At 42.4% G+C, this 21,434-nt stretch overlaps 1 protein-coding gene across 13 annotated transcripts in view; it reads right to left on the reverse strand.

Annotated features, from left to right (window-relative positions):
- Positions 1 to 19,767, reverse strand: part of LOC115153189 (calcium/calmodulin-dependent protein kinase type II subunit gamma) — a 136,411-nt gene extending 116,644 nt beyond the window's left edge. For 7 of the 13 annotated variants that reach the window (XM_029698363.1, XM_029698360.1, XM_029698354.1 and 4 more), the window contains exons 1-2: positions 19,544 to 19,767; positions 18,208 to 18,302 (exon numbers count right to left, since the gene is read on the reverse strand). In XM_029698363.1, the coding sequence (XP_029554223.1) occupies positions 18,208 to 18,302; positions 19,544 to 19,608 (160 nt within the window). In that variant the 5' untranslated portion in view covers positions 19,609 to 19,767. The remainder of the gene's footprint in view (positions 1 to 18,207; positions 18,303 to 19,543) is intronic. The other 6 variants (XM_029698364.1, XM_029698361.1, XM_029698355.1 and 3 more) reach the window with 2 other exon arrangements.
- Positions 19,768 to 21,434: the final 1,667 nt, after the last annotated feature.

The raw sequence follows: 21,434 nt of genomic DNA on the forward strand, positions 1-21,434 counted from the left end.
TCGCTCTTTCTCTCCTCTCTCGTTCCCTCCCTCCCAATCCCTTTCAAATCCTCTCTCTGATCCCCCTCTCCCTACTCTCTGCACCTCTACCACCTGCTGCAGACCTTTTCTTTGCTCTCCTCGCCCTAACCTGCATGAATTATGAATCACGCATCCTTTCCATTCCACTCACATTTACCCTCATTCCAACACGCACACAGACACACACACATATACAGTACATACAGTGCATTCAAAAAGTATTCAGACCCCTTGACTTTTTCAACATTTTGTTACGTTACAGCCTTATTCTAAAATTGAATTAAATGTTTTTTTTCCCTCATCAATCTACACACAATACCCCATAAATAAAAATTGAAATATTACATTTACATAAGTATTCAGACCCTTTACTCTGTACCTTGTTGAAACAACTTTGGCAGCGATTACAGTCTCGAGTCTTCTTGGCAGTCTCGAGTCTTCTCTTCTTCTTATGACGCTTCACTGTAGGGGTGGTGCCAGGTTTCCTCCAGACGTGACATTTGGTATTCAGGCCAAAGAGTTCAATCTTGGTTTCATCAGACCAGAGAATCTTGTTTCTCATGGTCAGAGAGTCTTTAGGTGCCTTTTGGCAAAGTCCAAGCAGGCTGTCATGTGCATTTTACTTTGGAGTGGCTTCCGTCTGGCCACTCTACCAGAAAGACCTGATTGGTGGAGTGCTGCAGAGATGGTTGCCCTTCTGGAAGGTTCTCCCATCTCCACAGAGGAACTCTGGAGCTCTGTCAGAGTGACCATTGGGTTCTTGGTCACCTCCCTGACCACGGCCCTTCTCCCCCGATTGCTCAGTTTGGCCAGCTCTAGGAAGAGTCTTCGTGGTTCTAAAATTCTTCCATTTAAGAATCATGGAGGCCACTGTGTTCTTGGGGACCTTCAATGCTGCAGACATTTTTTGGTACCCTTGCCCCGATCTGTGCCTTGACACAATCCTGTCTTGGAGCTCTACAGACAATTCCTTCTAACTCTTGGCGTGGTTCTTGCTCTGACATGCACTATCAAATGTGGGACCTTATATAGACAGGTGTGTGCCTTTCCAAATCATTAATTGAATTGAACACTTGTGGATTCCAATCAAGTTGTAGAAACATCTCAAGGTTGATGAATACTTACAGTACCAGTCAAAAGTTTGGGCACACCAACTCATTCAAGGGTTTTTCTTTATTTTTACCATTTTCTACATTGGAGAATAATAGTGAAGACATCAAAACTATGAAATAACAGATATGGAATCATGTAGTAACCAAAAAGTGGCAAACAAATCAAAATATATTTTTGATTTTAGATTCTTCAAAGTAGCCACCCTATGCCTTGATGACAGCTTTGCACACTTTTGGCATTCTCTCTACCAGCTTTACCTGGAATACTTTTCCAACAGTCTTGAAGAAGTTCCCACATATGCTGAGCACTTGTTGGCTGTTTTTAATTCACTCCGCGGTCCATCTCAACTCAAACCATCTCAATTGGGATGAGGTTGGGTGATTGTGGAGGCCAGGTCAACTTGTGCAACACTCCATCACTTTCTGTCTTGGTAAAATAGCCCTTACACAGCCTGAAGGTGTGTTTTGGGTCATTGTCCTGTTGAAAAACAAATGATATCCCATCTGGTTTGTGCTTAGTGGGACTGGCGTATCGCAGCAGAATGCTGTGGTAGCCATGCTGGTTAAGTGTTCCGTGAATTAATACTAAATCACAGACAGTGTCACCAGCAAAGCACCCCCACACCATCACACCTCTTCCTCCATGCTTCATGGTGGGAACCAAGTCAAATCAAATGTTATAGGTCACATACCACATGTTTAGCAGACCACTTCAATACACTTATTAAAAGTGTACTTTAAAATAATAGTTTTTTGTAACAAAGTGTTTCGGAGGGAATAACTACACTGTTTGTATTCGACCATATTCCCAGTCACCTTGCCATGGTTAAATGCGGAGGTTCACACTTTCAGTTTAGCAAGAATGCTGCCATCTATCCACGGTTTCTGGTTTGGGAAGGTTTTAATAGTCACACTGGGAACAACATCCCCTATACACTTCCTGATGAACTCAGTCACTGTGTCCACACATGCGGAGATCATCCGTTCCCCTACTCTGCGTTTCACAAAAACACGGCGGTTGGAACCAAAATTGTCAAATAACTAGGTGTGTCCAAACTTTTGACTGGTACTGCAAGGTATTTCTTATTTTTATTTTTAATACATTTGCAAACAGTTCTATAAACTTGTTTTCACTTTGTCATTATGGGGTACTGTGTGTAAATAGATGAGGGAAAAAAATATAGAGTAAGGCTGTAAATTAACAAAATGTGGAAAAAGTCAAGGGGACTGATTTTTTTTTGCGGGGGCAACTCTGCTTGTGAGTGATCAAGTACACTATAAGTATACAGTGCCTTGCAAAAGTATTCATACCCCTTGAATTTCTTCACATTTTATTATGTTAAAAAGTGGGAGTAAAATGTATTTAATAGTCATTTGTTGTCAACAATGAACTCAAAAAAGTATTCAGTTGCAAGGCTGAAATTAATTCAGGAGTAAAATTTGGCTTAACAAATCACAGACTATGTTACATGTGCGAAATAATATGGGTTGACATGATTTTTGCATGACTAACCCTTCCCCTGTCCCGCATCCATACAATATCTGTAAGGTCCCTCAGTCAAGTATTGAATTTCAAGCACAGATTCAACTACAAAGACCAGGGAGCCTTTCGAAAGCCCCATAAAAGGGCAGTTATTGGTAAGTTAAGTTAATAATCAAGTTAATAATTATGCTGTGGATTATGTATTAAACCACCCAGACACAAATATACAGTCAGCCTTCTGAACTGAGCAGGACAGGAATGAAACTGCTCAGGGATGTTACCATGAGGCCATTGGTGAGTTCAATGTCTATGATGGGAGAAAACTGAAGATGGATCAAAACATTGTAGTGACTCCACAATAATGATTTAAATGAAAGACTGAATATAATAATTCAAATATACAGAATTAAAATATTCCAAAACATTCATCTTGTATGCAACAAGGCACTAAAGTTATACAGCAACAAAAAAAATGGGGCCTAAATGCAAATCCTTATGTTAACTCTGGAGTTTTTCCGGATAAAAAGAAACGGAAACGGAGCTAAGCACAGGCAAAATCCTAGAGGAAAACCTGCTTCAGTCTGCTTTACAACAGACACTGGGAGAGGAATTCACTTTTCAGCAGTACAATAACCAATGCAAAATCTACACTGGTGTAAGAATATTGTGAAGATAAATACACAACGCAGACTAGAGGTCAAGAGGAAATGAACGCTCAATGGAAATATTGTTTTTTCTGTAATAGGGAATTAATGATCAATGGAAATAGTTGTTTTTCTGTAATCGGGAATTAATGATTCAGGGATCAGAGACATGGGAGGAATTTCAGTACGGGACTCATAGCTACATGGCAAGTTCTCATTGGTCCAAATTGTCTATACAGTGAGCCTGAAATGGGATACTTGTTATCTGGCCATTGGCCCAATTCAATTGCCAGGAATTCTAATTGGTCACCCACAGGCTAGGGTTGGGGGTATAAAACTACATCCTGTCTCTTTGTTCTGTGGAGAGAATCACTGAGGACAGGGGAGGATGAACATCTACCTCTCAGCATAACATCTATGATTTGTCCTCTTTGAATAAACCTATTTTTCTCCCCCTGATTTGCCTTGGGGTCTGTGTTATTGAAGAGTAACATCAACTGCTAACACTGGAGTTTCTTACCAAGAAGACAGTAAATGTTCCTGAGTGGCCAAGTTACAGTTTTGACTTAAATCTGCTTGAAAATCTATGGCAAGATTTGAAAATTGCTGTGTTGTCATGAGCACCAACATCTTGACAGATCTTGAAGAATTGTGAAAAGAATAAAGTACTAATCATGCACAATCCAGGTGTGTAAAGTTCTCAGAGTCTTACCCAAGAAGATTCACCACTGTAATCGCAGCCAACGGTGTATCTAGCATGTATGGACTCGTATGTAGGGAGATGAATATTTATGCAACGACTATATTTTAGTTATTTAATTTCTATCAATCTTTTCAACCATTTTTTTTACATTTTCCGCTTTGACATTAGAGGATTTTGTGTAGATTGTTAAAAAAAAAAAAATTTTTAATCCATTTTAGTCCCACTTTGTAAAAACAAAATGTGAATAAATCCAAAGGGTATCAAGTCGTTTGCAAGGCATTGTAGTGTTAGTGCTAGTAATTTGTTTAGTACTTTCTGAATTCCTTTTCAGAAGAGTGCAGAGAAAGTTGACAATGATAATGATTGCTTATTGCACAGCTGAGGAACATGCATCCTGAGAGTATACTTTTTCATATCTCAAGAAAATATACTTAAGTACACTTTCAAAAAAGTATATTTAACTTAAATGTCCACAAAATATATTTAAAGTATACTTTCAAAAATGAATGTGCAAAAAATGTTGCATATCCCCCAGCATCCTTTTCTGCAGTTGAAGTTATGATTTATAATATGATATTGTTCCTCATATTTAGCTTATTCAAATGTTTTGATGTACATTTTCATGAATAATGTTGTACTTTTAATTACACATTACATATTTCACATTACACATTTTATTGAAATGTTAATTTATTACCATAATGTGAACAACTAAAGTGTGAAATCCCAATAGTGCACAATTCTGAAAAGTGTTACTTGTAAATTGCTGTTCTAGCCACAACTGCTTTGTAAAAAGCATGTTAACAAATGGCTGAGATAATGCCTTGGTCAATCAAGGTGACCTTTACATGGCTAATTACAATAGCTAATGTGGTTAATGAGTAGAAGTATGTTTGTGAAGGTATACTTGAATCACTCTATAAATACTTTTTTTGTGAAGAAAATAAAGGAATTGTAATTCAAATAAAATGTTGGTGTATTTCTAATTTATGAGAAATATACTTAAAATGTACTTAAGGTCTACATTTGTTTTGCTCTTTATCTAATATACTAAGATCATACTTAAGTACAAAAAAAGTGTACATATTAAGATCATTTTGAATGTATTTAATATATACTATACTAATCAAATACAAATAAAATTGACATTAAATGCATTAAATGTATTATAAAATGTTCAAATGTAGATTTAAATATAATATTTTTCTGCTTGGGCATCCACAGTGCACGAGTGGTCACTGAATGCTTTGATGAGCATGAAAACGATGCCATGGCCATCTCAGTCACCGGATCTCAACCCAATGGAACACTTATGGAAGAATCTGAAGCAGCACCTGAGACCACGTTTTCCACTCCCATCAACAACAAAAACTAATTATGGAATTTCTCGCATCCCTCCAATAGTTACTCCAGAGTTCCAGACACTTGCAGAATGTACGCCACGGCGCATTGAAGCTGTTCTGGCTCAACGCCCTATTAAGATACTCTATGTTGGTGTTTCCTTAATTTTGGCAGTTACATGTATATGATATGTACTGAATATTATGGATATGTACAGGTGTGTATGTGTTGGCGCCTTTGTTGGCGTACGTGTGTATTGTATGTGTGAGTGTGTGCATGGTTGGCAAACATTAATACGAGAGAGAGAGAGAGACAGCTGAAGCTGGATTACACTGTCAAGCATGCGCTCCTCACCTCCTCTCCCTTTCAACCTCCCTTCAGAAACAGCTATGCTACGTTCACTAGCTGGTTTGATGTACGCAGCACCGCTTACATCACGGGCAACCAAGTGAGACACAACCTTGTCAACAGGGTGTGCACAATTAGTGGGGCGGAATGAGGCCACTAGCACAGATAGGTAAGTACACAAACAAACATCACAAACATCCTACACAGCACAGCACAGCACAGGCTGCTGTTATGGGTTAGAAGAATGGTATTCCACAACCTCGTCCAACCAGTTAGGAGAGTCCAGTTTGAGGTCAAGGGTGAACTGGGGGAGGTGGACTAGGGCCAGCGTGGTGGTTACTAAATTAAACCCTCTTCCCACTGATTAAATAGAGGGTTGTGACTTATCACACAACAGAGAAGCAGCATAGTTTGACAATATCCAATATTTTGTTCCCAGTAACAGTGTACTGTAGCAGCCCCTCTAGAGTTAACATGCCAAATGTGATTATGGTGTAGTGTCAAGACACATATGTACGATACAGGTTTGTGCCAATGTACCATGATGAATTCTCATTGAGAGAATGGTCTTGATCAACCTAATCACCATTCATTATCCCTGAGTGACCCTGCTCTGCCTTTGTTTGATGTGTTGTATGATGTCAGGCTGGATGGTGATTGACAGCTCGCTGGAGGAGCCTTTTAAGTCTTGACAATAGATCATCTCCAACTACACTTGCACACATACAACATTAGAAGCCAATGTGAGGACAAACCCCACTAGGTATGCTCAGTAAGCAGAGAGGCTAGCGCTAACACACAGACAGAGCTAAGAGCAAACCTGTGGTCAACCCGTTCCTGACAGCCAACAACGTGTTATTCACCACCATTTAATCAACCTCCTTTAAATGAAGGGTTTGGTTTTATGTTTGACTTTTGTCTGAGGTGAACTAAGCTGCATTGGCTAACCGTCTGTCACTGAAGAGGGGACCTTGCTGTGGATGTTATACTTTAACTGAGTTTATGTGACCACACAGTTGATTCTCTGGCTGCCATAAACAGAGCAGAGAGACAGGAGGCAGCCTTGGGGAAGGTCAGGGCCATTCCAAAACTGGGCCACGGGCAAGGCTCTGTGTGCTTGTGCATGTGTGGTACCTAGGGTCACTCGCCAAGACACTAAAGTGCCTACATTTACCTTGAGCACACATGAGGGGCAGGCTGGCCGCTCAGACGTCCTCTTAAGAAATACTGCAGCTGTCAGTGAGAGACAGGAGCCACGGCGTACCCGTAGAGAATTACAACTAAAGGTGCATCAACATTTACTCAGAGGAGCTCCAGAGAAGGGTGTGTGTGTTATACAGTCACACGAGGATATAAACAGACCTATAAAGGAGAATATAAACAAACATTTCGAGAAGCAACGTAAACTGGAGTTGAGAACTTGCACCGCCACATTATATGATAGGTCCCTTTCTCATTTGCCTTATCTCTTCGTCTTATTTTGTCAAACCCAAACTCTCAATGAGCTCGCACAGAGAAACAATTGTGCTGAACGAGAGCGTCCTTCACTCAACTATTTAGTGGCTCTTGTCGGTGGCACAGACAGACCGAGAAAAAAACAACTACAATAAAACCAGCAGATTGTCCAGCAGCAGCACACAATGCTAGCCAGTGTAATCCTGTCCATTGGGAGTAGAGCTGGGGGATATATCAAATTCATTTGAATGTATGTTTTTGCGCGATATTCTGCTTGTTCTCATGTTGTATTTTTCGTCTCGCCTCCTTCGCTCCTCTTTACATTTACACCAGAGATCTGTATATAATTACAAGACGCACGTACTCCACCCTAACAATGGGAGTCGCCCCAGAGGGGGAAGGCAGGCGACAAGCTTAGGTCCAAAATAAGCCCATAGAAACTCACTGGCCTTATTTTGGACAGACATTAGCGCTTTGCCTCTTACTCAATGGTTTACACACACACCAAGCCCCTCCCCCTGCCTCTCATACCAACAAAGTTGAGAGATCACATCTTCCTCTCTGGCAAGCGGTTTCAGAAATAAGGTAAGCCACTTGATTTCAACATCTGAACAAAGTGGACAGACTTGCATGCTGTTTAAACAGTTAAAGATGAACAGAAGGGTGTGTTCATAACAATTCCACTGTTCAGCCTTGTTAGCTAGCAAATAGATCCAAGTTGTCTAAACTTGAAATGTGAAGATTAACTGGCCAATCACTAGCACGTGGGTTTGAGAGATTGTTGATGAGACCGGTGTTCATTTTCTATAATGCCTGCTACAAGAAGTTAGTCATTATTAGTGAATGTGCATTATGCATGGTTTAGTTACATTTGTAACAAAAAGGGCATTTTCATAGACAGACTGGAACGCCAGATCAGTTATTATTGCAAAAGAAAAGCAGGTTTAACTATTTTGATGAAATAATTACATTATTTGTGGGTCTTATGGTTTTGGAAGGCTTATATTTATCCTACCTTCACAAGCCCTGAATTCATTAGATTATTGCTGACTGTTTAAATGCTGTGTATTTGACCTTTCATTTTACAACAGTGCTAATTTAGAGTAGAAGTAGTGTTAGCCCAGGTCACAGCAGACTACAGGCCAGGAAACACGCTCTTCTGCACTGTTAGATGGCCATATGAACTGAGCCATGCAAACAGCATAAATCACACCAAAATTATCCAAGGCCTATACTACAGTACTTACTATCAAGGGTAACTAAGTGTGGACTGTAGATAGTGTAGTAAATAATAGTTTATCATGTACAGTCAGGCCAAAAATTATTAGCACCTTTGATAAAGATCAGCAAAAAAGACTGCATAAATTATATATTTTTTGTTTGACCTTTATTTAACTTGGCAAATCAGTTAAGAACAAATTCTTATTTACAATGACAGCCTACACCAGCCAAACCCAGACAACACTGGGTCAATTGTGTACCGCCCTATGTGACTCCCAATCACGGCCAGTTGTGATACAGCCTGGATTCGAACCAGGGTGTCTGTAGTGACGCCTCAAGCACTGAAATGCAGTGCCTTAGACCACTGCGCCACTCGGAAGCTATATAGTATGCTCAAATATGTTTTATTATTTTATACTAATACAATTGTTTAACGAGTAATAAAATAAAATCTAAAAAAGGGGGCAGTGATAACAACACTGAGCCTTTTTCTCAAATGTTTTATGAGATTGGACAACACATTGGGAGGGATCTTAGACCATTCACCCATACAGAATCTGTCCAGATCCTTGATATCCTTTGTCTGCGCTTATGGACAGCCCTCTTCAATTCAAACCACAGATTTTCAATGGGGTTCAAGTCCAGAGACTGAGAAGGCCATTGTAAAATGTTGATTTTGTGGTCAATTAACAATTTCTTTGTGGATTTTGATTAATGATTGGAGTTATTGTCTTGCTGGAAGATCCACTTGCAACCAAGTGTCAGCCTCCTGGCAGAGGCAACCAGGTTTTTGGAAAAAATGTCCTGGAAGCAAAATAGCCCCATAACATCAAAGATCCACCCACCACCATATTTTACCGTAGGTATGAGGTACTTTTCAGCATATGCTTCAGTTTTTCCACAACAAACCCGCCACTGGTGTGCGTGGCCAAAGAGCTCTGTTTTCATGTCATTTGACCGTAGCACCAGTTCCAATCCAAGTGCCAACGCCGTTTATCAAACTCCAGGCAGTGCTATGGTCAGATGACATGAACATAGAGCACTTTGGCCACCCTCCCAACATGTTCACCAATCTCATAAAACATTTTAGAAAAAGGCTCAGTGTTGTTATCCGCGCAATGCTAGAGTATTGAAAACAGGGGTGCCAATAATTTTGACCCCTATCGTTTTTAGATTTTTTTTAAATGACTAAATCTCTTTCTCTGAGCAATTGTATTAGTATAAAATAACTTCCCCCCCAAAATTGCATACAATATAGCTCAGTATTTGTTTTATTTCTTTTTTGCTCATCGTTATCAAGGGGGCCAATAATTATGGACCTGATTGTATATATTTAGTGATTTCTGTATAGTGTCTGGTGTGATAGATCAAATAAAGGCCAGACTAGGTCTAGGAGACCGTAGCAGTTGTATTAGGGCTGCTCATTGCCAGGCGACAGGTTGATTGAGGGTGTCACAGCATGTGTCTGTGATCAGGCTGGGATTATCCTGTTACATGCCTCAGAGGCTCGGAGATCCACAGCCATTACCTGGTCTGGCAGGCTCATTATATAACACAGGTACCTACTACTGCAATACACACACTTGACATAGAAACCACTACCATCCGCAGGGGGAGGGAGAGGGAGAGGGAGAGTGAAAGAGAGAGAGAGGGAGTGATAGAGATAAAAACAGTGGAAGAGAGAAAGGCAGCTTGGTTAGAGCATTACTGTCACCCTGATCCGAGCATGTGCACGTACGTGCGCACACACACACCTCCACACCCAGAGCAACGATTCAGCAAGCTTTTCAGGAAGGGACTTGATTCCTCAGGGTAGTCTGACACAGAGCTGGCAAAGTCACACTCAAACAACCACGTTACAATACTGCAGTACTTTAAACTGCTACACATACACACACACACGCACGCAAACGTGCACACACACACACACACACATTTTGCTTCAAAGTAAAGGCAATGGAGTGGGTGGGCAGAATAAGACAGAGAGCTGTGTACAGTACCTGTTGACAGATTGATAACTTCCATTATTTCCTCCCTGTCTTTGTTCTCCATATGTCTCTGTGGGGTGGTTGTGCTCCAATAGAATCCAATTTTTGTCTGATGAGACAATTTGTCTTTGATTCCAACAATGCGCCACCCCCCCTCAGAAAACACCAAACCAAGCCTTTGTCTTAGATGAAGCAAAAAGAAAGTAGCAAACACAAATCCAGCCATAAATCCAGCCATTCTGCAGTGTGTCGTGCTTATTAATTCATACAACACATCCAGGGTGACATCAAACAACACATCCAGGGTGACATCAAACAACACATCCAGGGTGACATCATACAACACATCCAGGGTGACATCATACAACACATCCAGGGTGACATCATACAACACATCCAGGGAGACATCATACAACACATCCAGGGTGACATCATACAACACATCCAGGGTGACATCATACAACACATCCAGGGTGACATCATACAACACATCCAGGGTGACATCATACAACACATCCAGGGTGACATCAAACAACACATCCAGGGTGACATCATACAACACATCCAGGGTGACATCAAACAACACATCCAGGGTGACATCATACAACACATCCAGGGTGACATCAAACAACACATCCAGGGTGACATCATACAACACATCCAGGGTGACATCAAACAACACATCCAGGGTGACATCATACAACACATCCAGGGTGACATCAAACAACACATCCAGGGTGAATTGGACTGAACAGTGGTAGTACGTCTCCTATCTATGAGTAGTCATTACTCAACACTCCTCGGATTGCACACACACACACACACACACACACACACACACACACACACACACACACACACACACACACACACACACACACACGTCTCTGGTCCTTCATTTCTGGACGTTTCAGCCAAGTGGAAGTGCGGAGAGAGAGACCCAATTTCAGTTTTGAAAGGGAGAGAAAAGAGCAACTTGATTCTTACTCTGTGCCAGGCATTCCGTTACTGTGCTGAGATGGATTCCATATGCAGCAGCAGCAGAGGTATGACAAACGGAAAGAAGCACAATACAAACCTGAGGTTTAGGATACACAAATCAGACTACAGTTTGACTCAAATACAGAGGAAAAAAAATCTCTGAGAGCTTATATGACAATTCTAACAGAAGTAATCAATTCAGACTCAGTCTAATGCAATACAGTATAATGTAATGTAGTATAACTGTAATTTAATGTCCCTAGTGCTGAAATATTAGTTATTTTATTATTATTACTAAACAATTAATTGACAGACGTTGGTTCAATTACTTGAATTCCATTTATGATTATATTTTTTGTGAGCTCAATGTGCTGTTTCTCTATCAAGCGCACAGGAGACATCAAATCAAGAACAATCTGTGGGATGCTGTAGGGAGTTGTAGTTTTCAATAATGAAATATTCAACCTAGTTCAGCGCAGAAAACATGGTAATTAACTACAATGACCGGAATCCATTGCACTTGTTCTTCCCGGCTCCGCACACAGACCACATGAGAGAGGAATGTACACAACACAGAGACGAGGGGCATAGAGACAGTTCATGAGGTAGATCTACCTGATTGATAGTTGCAGCAGTCTTGAAAGTATGCCTTAAGAACTACTAAAATAGTGATTTAGTCAGACAGCTCTGCAGCATGTGCAGTTACTATCTAGCTAACCATCTACTAGCCTAACTCAATATTATGACTCGTTGGGGAAAACAGAGATAACGTTAGATGGTTGTCTGGCTGCTAATACCTGAGCAGAGAAGAGATGATGACTTGTAAGAAATTAAATAGTCACAAAAAAATATATACAGTACCAGTTAAAAGTTTGGACGCACCTACTCATACCTTGGAGTGGCGTCTGTCTGGCCACTCTACCATAAAGGCTTGATTGGTGCTGCAGAGATGGTTGCCCTTCTGGAAGCTTCTCCCATCTCCACAGAGGAACTCTGGAGCTCTGTCAGAGTGACCATTGGGTTCTTCGTCACCTCCCTGACCATGGCCCTTCTCCCCCGATTGCTCAGTTTGGCCAGGTGGTCAGCTCTAGGAAGAGTTCTTGGGGACCTTCAATGCTGCAGAAATGTTTTGGTACTCTTGCCCAGATCTGTGCCTTGAAACAATCCTGTCTCGGAGCTCTATAGACAATTCCTTCTAACTCATGACGTGGTTTTTGCTCTGAACTGCACTATCAAATGTGGGACCTTATATAGACAGGTGTGTGCCTTTCCAAATCATGTACAATTAATTGAATTGAACACATGTGGATTCCAATCAAGTTGGAGAAACATCTCAAGGATGATGAATACTTACAGTACCAGTCAAAAGTTTGGACACACCTACTCATTCAAGGGTTTTTCTTTATTTTTACTACTTTCGGCATTGTAGAATAATAGTGAAGACACCAAAACTATGAAATAAGACATATGGAATCATGTAGTAACCAAAACAGTGTTAAACAAATCATAATATATTTTATATATCTTCAAAGTAGCCAACCGTTACCTTGATGACAGCTTTGCAAACTCTTGGCATTCTCTCAACCAGCTTCACCTGGAATGCTTTTCCAACAGTCTTGAAGGAGTTCCCACATATTTTGAGCACTTGTTGGCTGCTTTTCCTTCACTCTGCGGTCCAACTCATCCCAATCCATCTCAATTGGGTTGAGGTCGGGTGATTGTGGAGGTCATCTGATGCAGCACTCCATCACTCTCCTTCTTGGTCAAATAGCCCTTACACAGCCTGGAGGTGTGTTGGGTCATTATCCTGTTGGAAAACAAATAGTCCCACTTAGCGCAAACCAGATGGGATCACGTATCACTGCAGAATGCTGTGGTAGCCATGCTGGTTAAATGTGCCTTGAAATCCCTGACAGTGTCACCAGCAAAGCATACCCACACCATCACACCTCCTCCTCCATGCTTCACGGTGGGAACAACAAATGCAGAGATCATCTGTTCACCTACTCTGCGTCTTACAAAGACACGGCGGTAAGAACCAAAAATCTCAAAGTTGGACTCATCAGACCAAAGGACAGATTTCCACCGGTCTAATGTCCATTACTCGTGTTTCTTGGCCCAAGAAAGTCTCTTCTTCTTATTGGTGTCCTTTAGTAGGAGTTTCTTTGCAGCAATTCAACCATGAAGGCCTGATTCACGCAGTCTCCTCTGAACAGTTGATGTTGAGATGTGCCTGTTACTTGAACTCTGTGAAGCATTTATTTGGGCTGCAATTTCTGAGGCTGGTAACTCTAATGAACTTCTCCTCTGCAGCAGAGGTAATTCTGGGTCTTCCTTTCCTGTGGTGGTCCTCATTAGAGCCAGTTTCATTATAGCGCTTGAAGGTTTTTGCAACTGCACTTGAAGAAACTTTTGTTTTTTTTGCTGCTCAGAGAAATTTGTAATTAAAGTTGCTTGCATTATTTACCACAAAGTAGTGTGGGGAAAAAACAGGTTTTGACTGTTGCTGCTATACCGCCAGTCCTCCTTACTCATTGTTAGGAAGAAGTTTGGTCCAAATCGGATGTTGGGTACTATATTCATTGAATATTATCTGAATCTTATCTATTAAAATTGCCTATTTGGGTGCAATCAATTAGCTTAATTTCTCAGAGATCAAATTATATTTCAACAAAATAATGTTTCAGGAATGCTAGTCTTAACTGTTACTACTTCATAAATGATTTCTGAACAATCTGAGATGATGGGAGTCGAAACGTTTTTGAGGTGGAACGACCCAACTGAATGTTCTTAATATTTGGCTTTGGAATTGAAATAAAAAAGCTCTGAAATCATTTCAACGTCATATTTAATAATGCATTTAATGTTTACAAAAAAATGTAAACCGAACCGTTCCTCAAAAAGCACTAATCGATCAGCACCTCTAGTATTGGTCCCCAGTACAGAACACCAACCCTTTCATTTGTGAGGTCACTGTGAATCAGGAAAGTACTGGCTGTGCAAAATAGCTTCCAAGCTATCTTTATATAAACAATCTGTATTTTTTTTCTCTTCCTATTTTGGAGGACAACTTCATTATTTGAATAGCATTATCTGTCATCACACAAAAATATAGTAGGCTATTAAAACACATGCACCCATACACATTGTGACACACACACACACACACCCTTGCTCTCTCTCAAACACACACGCACATACACACACTTGGCCTGGTGTCATAAAAAATGCACAATTCGTTCCATTAAAGATTCACCATGGCAGTACTGCTACGTTTACCAGGACTCTAACGAGCAGCACAGAGGAAGCCTTCCAAGGAGATGGAGGGAGAGAGAGAGAGAGAGAGGTTGGGAGGAGGGAGAGAGACAGGGAGAGAAAAAGGCAGAGATGATGGGGATTAGGGAAAGAGGGAGAAGAAGAGAGATGGAGAGAGAGAGAAAGTGAGAGAGAGATGGAAAGAGGTAGAGAAAGGCTCTCTCCATTTTTCCATGTCTATCCAGTAGAGCCTTGTGCTAGTGTCAATTATTCAGCAGCACAGTTCCATCAGCCTCTCGACACCATCCAGGACCTCGCTGCCTTTCCTCTCCTCTCAGGCTGCTCACTCAGGATACAGGGCTCAGGATCAGGCTCAGCGTACATTCCATCCCATCCAGCCAGGCAGGCATATAGCATCCTCCCCTTCCCCCCGTATTCCCCTGCTAGACCCTCACGTCCCCAGCAGCAAACCCTAACCCTAACCCTGCAGCAAACAGCAAACTGTGAGTGACAGGGTACATTTGAAAAAGACCATCCATGCAGAGAGGCATAATGACACACGCACACATGCCCACAGGCAGGCAAACACACAAAGACACACACACACACGGCGGAGCAAGAAAAGGTTAACCCCGGCAGTACTGGACAGAGCCCCCCAGAAGAAGTTGTTCAGAGTGACCTGGTGAGTAATATGAGGGGGGGGGGGGATGTTACTGCTTCTACACCTGCAGTGCTTGCTGTTTGGGGTTTCAGGCTGGGTTCCTGTACAGCACTTTGTGACATCGGCTGATGTAAGAAGGGCTTTATAAATACATTTGATTGATTGAATCGGACTGTCAAGAGCCATAATATAAAAGAACACATCCAATATACAACCAGGCCTGCTGGCATGGGCAACTCAGCTAGCCCTGATGCACTGGGTTAAGACACGCACACAGTCTACAGACATAGTCACCGACCGACAGTCAACTGGCTTGACCTCTATGCCACACATGCAGCCACACACACTGGGATTTAATCTGACCCACATCATGCACTCAACTCATCTGCACAAATGCTGCAAAGCTCCCGACTCGCACCAAAAAAAATTCATTTATTTTTCTAAACACACATCACACAGGGAATACAGAATGAACACACACACCGAGCACTGTCTGCTAATAGCAGCGGACTGGGCTTGTTTGTCTTCTCCAGATCTCCTCCTGTTGAAGAGACTGGCTTGCTCGCGCTCTCCCATGCCGTCCCTAGGAGGGGTGCATCACGTCGTGCCAGGCTTTATCCGCTATACACCGATGTGAGTGGGTTGAGTTTGGCGCCCCCTCGGGCTCGTGCGGTGGGGGAGATCTTTGTGGGCTATACTCGGCCTTGTCTCAGAGTAGAAAGTTAGCGGTCTGTTGATATCCCTTTGGTGGTGTGGGGGCTGTGCTTTGGTAAAGTGGGTTGGGTTATATCCTGCCTGGTTGGCCCAGTCTGTGTGTAACTTTGGACAGGGCCACAGTGTCTCCCGACCCCCCGTGTCTTAGTCTCCAGTATCTATGCTGCAATAGTCTATGTGCCGGGGGGTGGTATGGTTCATCTCCCATGCCGTCCCTAGGAGGGGCGCATCACATCGTGCCAGGCTTTATTCGCTATACTCTCTCTCTCTCTCGCTCTGCTGTGTGTACATCTTGCTAGCTTTCACTCAAATGGCGAGGGGCTGAAGCTTATTGGCTATAACACAAATTGCTAAGAGGCTGGCCAACGTGGGGGAAAAAATGGAGGGAAAATGGTGCAGCACAGCTTCCAGAAAAACAGTTGCTTTCAAGCTAGGACTTTTGTGGCTGATTGAGGTAAAACAGCAATTCTGCTCATAAATGATGCATGTGTGAACACCACATTGACACATCCAGCCCAGGGCGGGAGGTTTACAAAATACTTAGTAGTCGCCAAAGTTCCAGAGCATGCCTTTAACTTCATACATAAATAAAGCCTCATGATGGCAGATGATTGCAGCTTGGGTTTGTGTAAAACACATTGGCATGCCCAGAGCCTTCGGCTCTGATTAAAGGCAGTGGGCATGAGGAGCTGTACGGCGATGAGGGGCTCAGCTTGGCTCTCCTCTACTCAGCTCAATAGGACTGGAGCATTCCTCTCCTTCTGTGCCAGCCAACATCATGAACAGTTTCAAGAACCCAGTTGCCAGGTTACTTGACGGGATCTCTGCCAGCTGCAGCTGAAAAACAGCAGATCTAATTACCTGTTGTTGTTTTTTTAAGGCTTTTTTAAAAGAAATTCTTTGTTTACTGGCCCCTCCGTTGAGACCATGGCAGAGTGGGGCAGAGGGGAGAAGTTGTAATTCAGCTGGCATCCCCAGAGGACGGAACAATCTCACACCGAGGTCTGGCCTTTGTAATTCTCATCATAATCATAACCTCCACTACCCCTCCATGGCCATCGCTAAAGCCTTCTCGAGACGGCAGGGAGGCCATATCTGCAAGTGTTGTCACGGGAAAGAGGTACTTTTTTACGACTAGCAGAAAAAGACTGCTTGGATTAACAGGTCAATACCCGGTCGGTACAGCTAAGATTGTGCTTCCGGAAGATTTCTTCTTGGAGTAATTGGCAGCCGGGACTGACGCAAGCAACGGCTGCGACAACAATGCCTTCCAAAAATTGGTGACGCAAACATTGAATTGCAGTGTAATTACGGTGTGACGAACATGGCGTAGCTGTTTGACATTAGTCATGGAAATGTATGCTCTAATGCACACAGTGACAGAGAGAGAAAGTGCTGAGGCCTAAAAAAAATGTAATTAATATCCATCTCCATCACAATGTCAAGCGCAAACAGGAGATGGGCCAACTCGATACCTGGACAAACAGGTATCAGCCGTGTCCACTTTCCCAAAATAGATCCGGAGCCTTTTGTCTCTGGTGCTGCAGCAGCGGCAGATTGGCCATGTCTCACGTATCCCCGTGCAGCCCTCCTGGCCAAGGCTTGATTAGAGCAGATGATATCCACACTGAAGTGTGACAGTCTCCTCCGGCCAAGAGGACGTGCTTTTCAGTCTGGACTCACAAGGTGAGGGGGGAGATAGCGTGAGAGGAGAACATGTAAAACACTGGTGTAGCCCTAGCAGCAAATAGAAGTATTTTGACCACAGCTATGACGAAACAACACAAAGGGGATCCAGATCCTTCTAAAAGGCCTCCGGCAATCTGTATTCACAAACACACTCGGTTGCTGAGGGCAGGAATAGAGCGTAAACAAATGCAACACACACAGACAGTGGCTGAGCTATGGCTCTGGGGTAGGCAGGCACAGTAACAATATGTCCTGCTGGACTGGAACATCATGAGATGAATGCTACTGTTTATCCCATTGAACAAGGAGCTCTGTGAAGTCATAGATCCTAAAATATGTTGCACTTACCTACACCATGTAATTTGGCGCATACCTTTTGACAAGTTTGTAACATATAATGCAATTTTATTATGCTGTTTGAACTAGATATTAAATGAATCAAGCACGTTCATGGGTATTTGAATAAACCAACAACGAAAAGACTACCTTCTCCGGTGTCAATCTCCTATTGAATTTTGATTGGTCAAAACAATGTCACAGGCATCAAAGCACACGGCATAGTAAGTGGTGTAATGTTTCCCTCTGTCTTACCTCTTGCTGATAGTTTTTTTGTGTTGATAATTTTAGCAGCAAATTCCTGGCCATTGGACTTTTTAACGCATCGCCGGACAACGGAGAAGGCGCCCCTGTAATGAGACAAATTAATAAACAAAACAGCAACATGAGATCATGTGACAACTCTCACTACTGCAGTGCACACACAATACAGCCTACCAAAGTCAGTATTGTGTCTAGTTCAAATCCATCTCAAGGGTAATAAAGAAAATGGAAAAAGGTGAAAAATAATGTTACACGAATTGACCCCACTCCTCCCCAAACATCTGTCAAATGAGAAACATTGCAATATGAACAAGCTACAACTAATCGACGTTTGTGCTATATAGCCCATCACTGTGGTACACAGGTGCAAAAAGTTAATACAAAGCCGTGCATAATAACCAGTTGCTTGGCATGTGATAAGTAAATTATGTATAATGTAATAACTTGATATTTTACATTAGAATCCCAGAAAACTGGTGATGAAATTGCTTGCAGTGCTTCTCCCTCATTCGCTGCTTGTGAGGGAAATCAGCTCAGAGGAAATTGTAATTGTAAGCCTACACAGGAACTAGTATGCAGAAGTATCCAGAGAATAAACCAAAACATGTAAAGTCTACTGTAGACAATGCTAAGTGAATGTTGTATTAAGCCTACCATAGGTCTACCGTCTATTATGATTTCATCATGCATACTTGAAACTGGAAATGTATGGTTATAGGTGGAGTTGGAAGTACACCATAACTAGCTACTGCTAACTGCAAAAGATAAAACAACAAAGTATCTTTCTACTTGGTGGTTTATGCCTGTAGTACTCATGTGCTACAACGTTACAACGCACCGAATGAAACACATTGGATACATTTTTGATCGTTACACAAGTAGCCAGTGTATCGTTCCTCCCTGTGTGGCTCTCTACAAAATAATACGGAAAAATAACCCAAAAAGTAAAACAAATGATAAAAAAAACAGAGAGCGGGGAAAGTGTTGCCTTGAGATAAATAAACACTATACCTATAGCGGATGTCGTTTAGGTGTCCCATATCTATGGCACACCCAGGCATGGTACACTCAGTACACGCATGCAGGATCAAGCCTTCCGACACTAGTTCGATATGTAAACCTTATTCTAATAAAATGTTGTTGAACTATAAAGCTCCCTAAACGAGGATAGAAGCGATCATCTCTTCGTTGCGGGGGGGATGCCTTTCCTGTGTTTGACAACCTATCCTTGTCTTGTCAACAGTGGACTAGACACGCACAGCGATAGTCTACAAAGCAGTACAGGAAAATGTATAAGAATAGGATGATATTTGTTCATGTCGCTTACTTTCCGAGCTCTTCGTACAGCTGATATTCGTCTGTAAATCTGGTCGAGGTTACAATTGCAGCCATGTTGTGCAGGAGGGTTTCGCCTCTCTTTTCCGTGACTGCCTCGCTCAGGTTTCGGGAGGAGATCTCGTAAACTCAAAGGGAAAGGGAGATAGTGGAGCGACAGAGACGGAGGGGAGAAATAGTAGTGGTTTCAGCCCTAGTGGTGGTGGTTGAGGTAGAGAGAAAAAAAAGGACAGTAACGCGATATTTCCTCTCTGGTCTCGAGCGCCACTGATCTAGGATCAGCTTCCTATTAACAATCTTTGTTTAAAGTAACACTGACCCCAGAACAGATTATATGGGCGGCGTTATCCTGCTTACGAGGGTAGTCGAGAAGAAATCATACGTGATCTGATGCTGCATTGGCACAGAGATAGGCAAGCCTAAATGAAAGTGACCACATTCAATTATTGTAAAGACTCTGGGTTTATAAGCGCGGAAATCGACTCTGCCGCACGAGCATGCTTTTGCGGCACAGTCGACAGCGCGCTGGATTTCGGGCTAGAAGGTCGAGGGTTCGAGACCTGCTCCCTGCTGTTTCATTACATTGGTGTCAGAAGTGATCGGACCTTGCATCCACGACAGTGCGTGTGCTTGGCCGGTGAGCGCGTCCCCTGTAAGACGTAGAGTCGCGAGGACGCGCCCTTTGAAGGTTTTGTAACATAATGGTCTTCACTATCATCATGCTCTAGGCTCCCCATGTCCAGCTGTCCCCGACCTCCCCCTGCTGCCCCTTAACCCCCTGCCTCCCCCAGCTTCAACATTCATCAGAGGGATGTGACTCCCATCTCTCCAGGAGTCTGGAAGAGCTGCCTACTTCATTATCTGTACTACTGTCTCCATCATAACAGACTCATAAATCCAGAGAGCTGATTCTGTGGAGAAATGTGTGTCTCTCCCTCTGGGGTTATAGGTTGAGAAAATTGAACTAATTACTGTTAAGTCTCTTTTTAGTCTTAGAGTAGTATTTAACTGTAAGTTGTTGGAGCATCATCTTTATGTAATTGCATGCTCCACTGCAAAGGTTTATCTGAGCTTTCATGAATTCTTTGAGGAGTATTAATATGACTTGTTCACAGTATGTTTAAGTGTATTGCCACTGCTCCTGCTCCTTGTCTGTCTGTGTGCACACGTGTGTTTGTATAGAGAGAGTGAAAGACAGAATGCGCCGCAAGTGTATTTGTACACAGCTGTGCTTCTGTTCGTGTATATCTGTTCAGATAAATTACATATCTGTATTTGTCAGTGTGTGTTTTAAACAATGACTGTTTGTGTGTTCGTTTTTTTTATTGAGAAAGAGAGATACAGTATGTGTCAATGTGAGCCTGTTTGTGAGTGTATTTCTCTCACAGACCCGGAACTTTGTCTCTGAACCGGGCAAGCCCTTCACAGTCAGGCAACGTTGCGGAGGGAGAGTGCCAGTGATTATAGAGTGTTTGCAGTGAACACAGGAGCTGTGCTCCGGGCTTCTGCTGTAATTACAGGTAGGCTGACTGATATGAAAGCCTAATTAGAGCGGTGCAGAGGTGCCTCAATATTAATTGCAGAATTTTCTATGATGTTCATGTCGGACAAGACTTCAGCATGCGGTGTGCAGGATGGAGTGGTGGGTGGTAACTAACAGTGGGATGTCAGATCCTGGGAAGAGAAAGGAAAGAGGAGAGAGGAAAGAGAAGAGGGGGAAGAGGAGGAGGAGAGGTAGTTGCCACTTTCCTCTTTGCCAAATAAAAGCTGTATGTATCAGGGTGATCGGTGAAAGAATGCATGGTCCTATGGAAACAGTATCCATTTCCAAGCCAGTGCCGTTTGACCTCTCCTGAATGTACCAATATGTGTCAATATTATGT

The sequence above is a fragment of the Salmo trutta genome, chromosome 18 (genome assembly GCF_901001165.1).
Source record: "Salmo trutta chromosome 18, fSalTru1.1, whole genome shotgun sequence".
In the NCBI taxonomy this organism is placed as follows: domain Eukaryota; kingdom Metazoa; phylum Chordata; class Actinopteri; order Salmoniformes; family Salmonidae; genus Salmo; species Salmo trutta.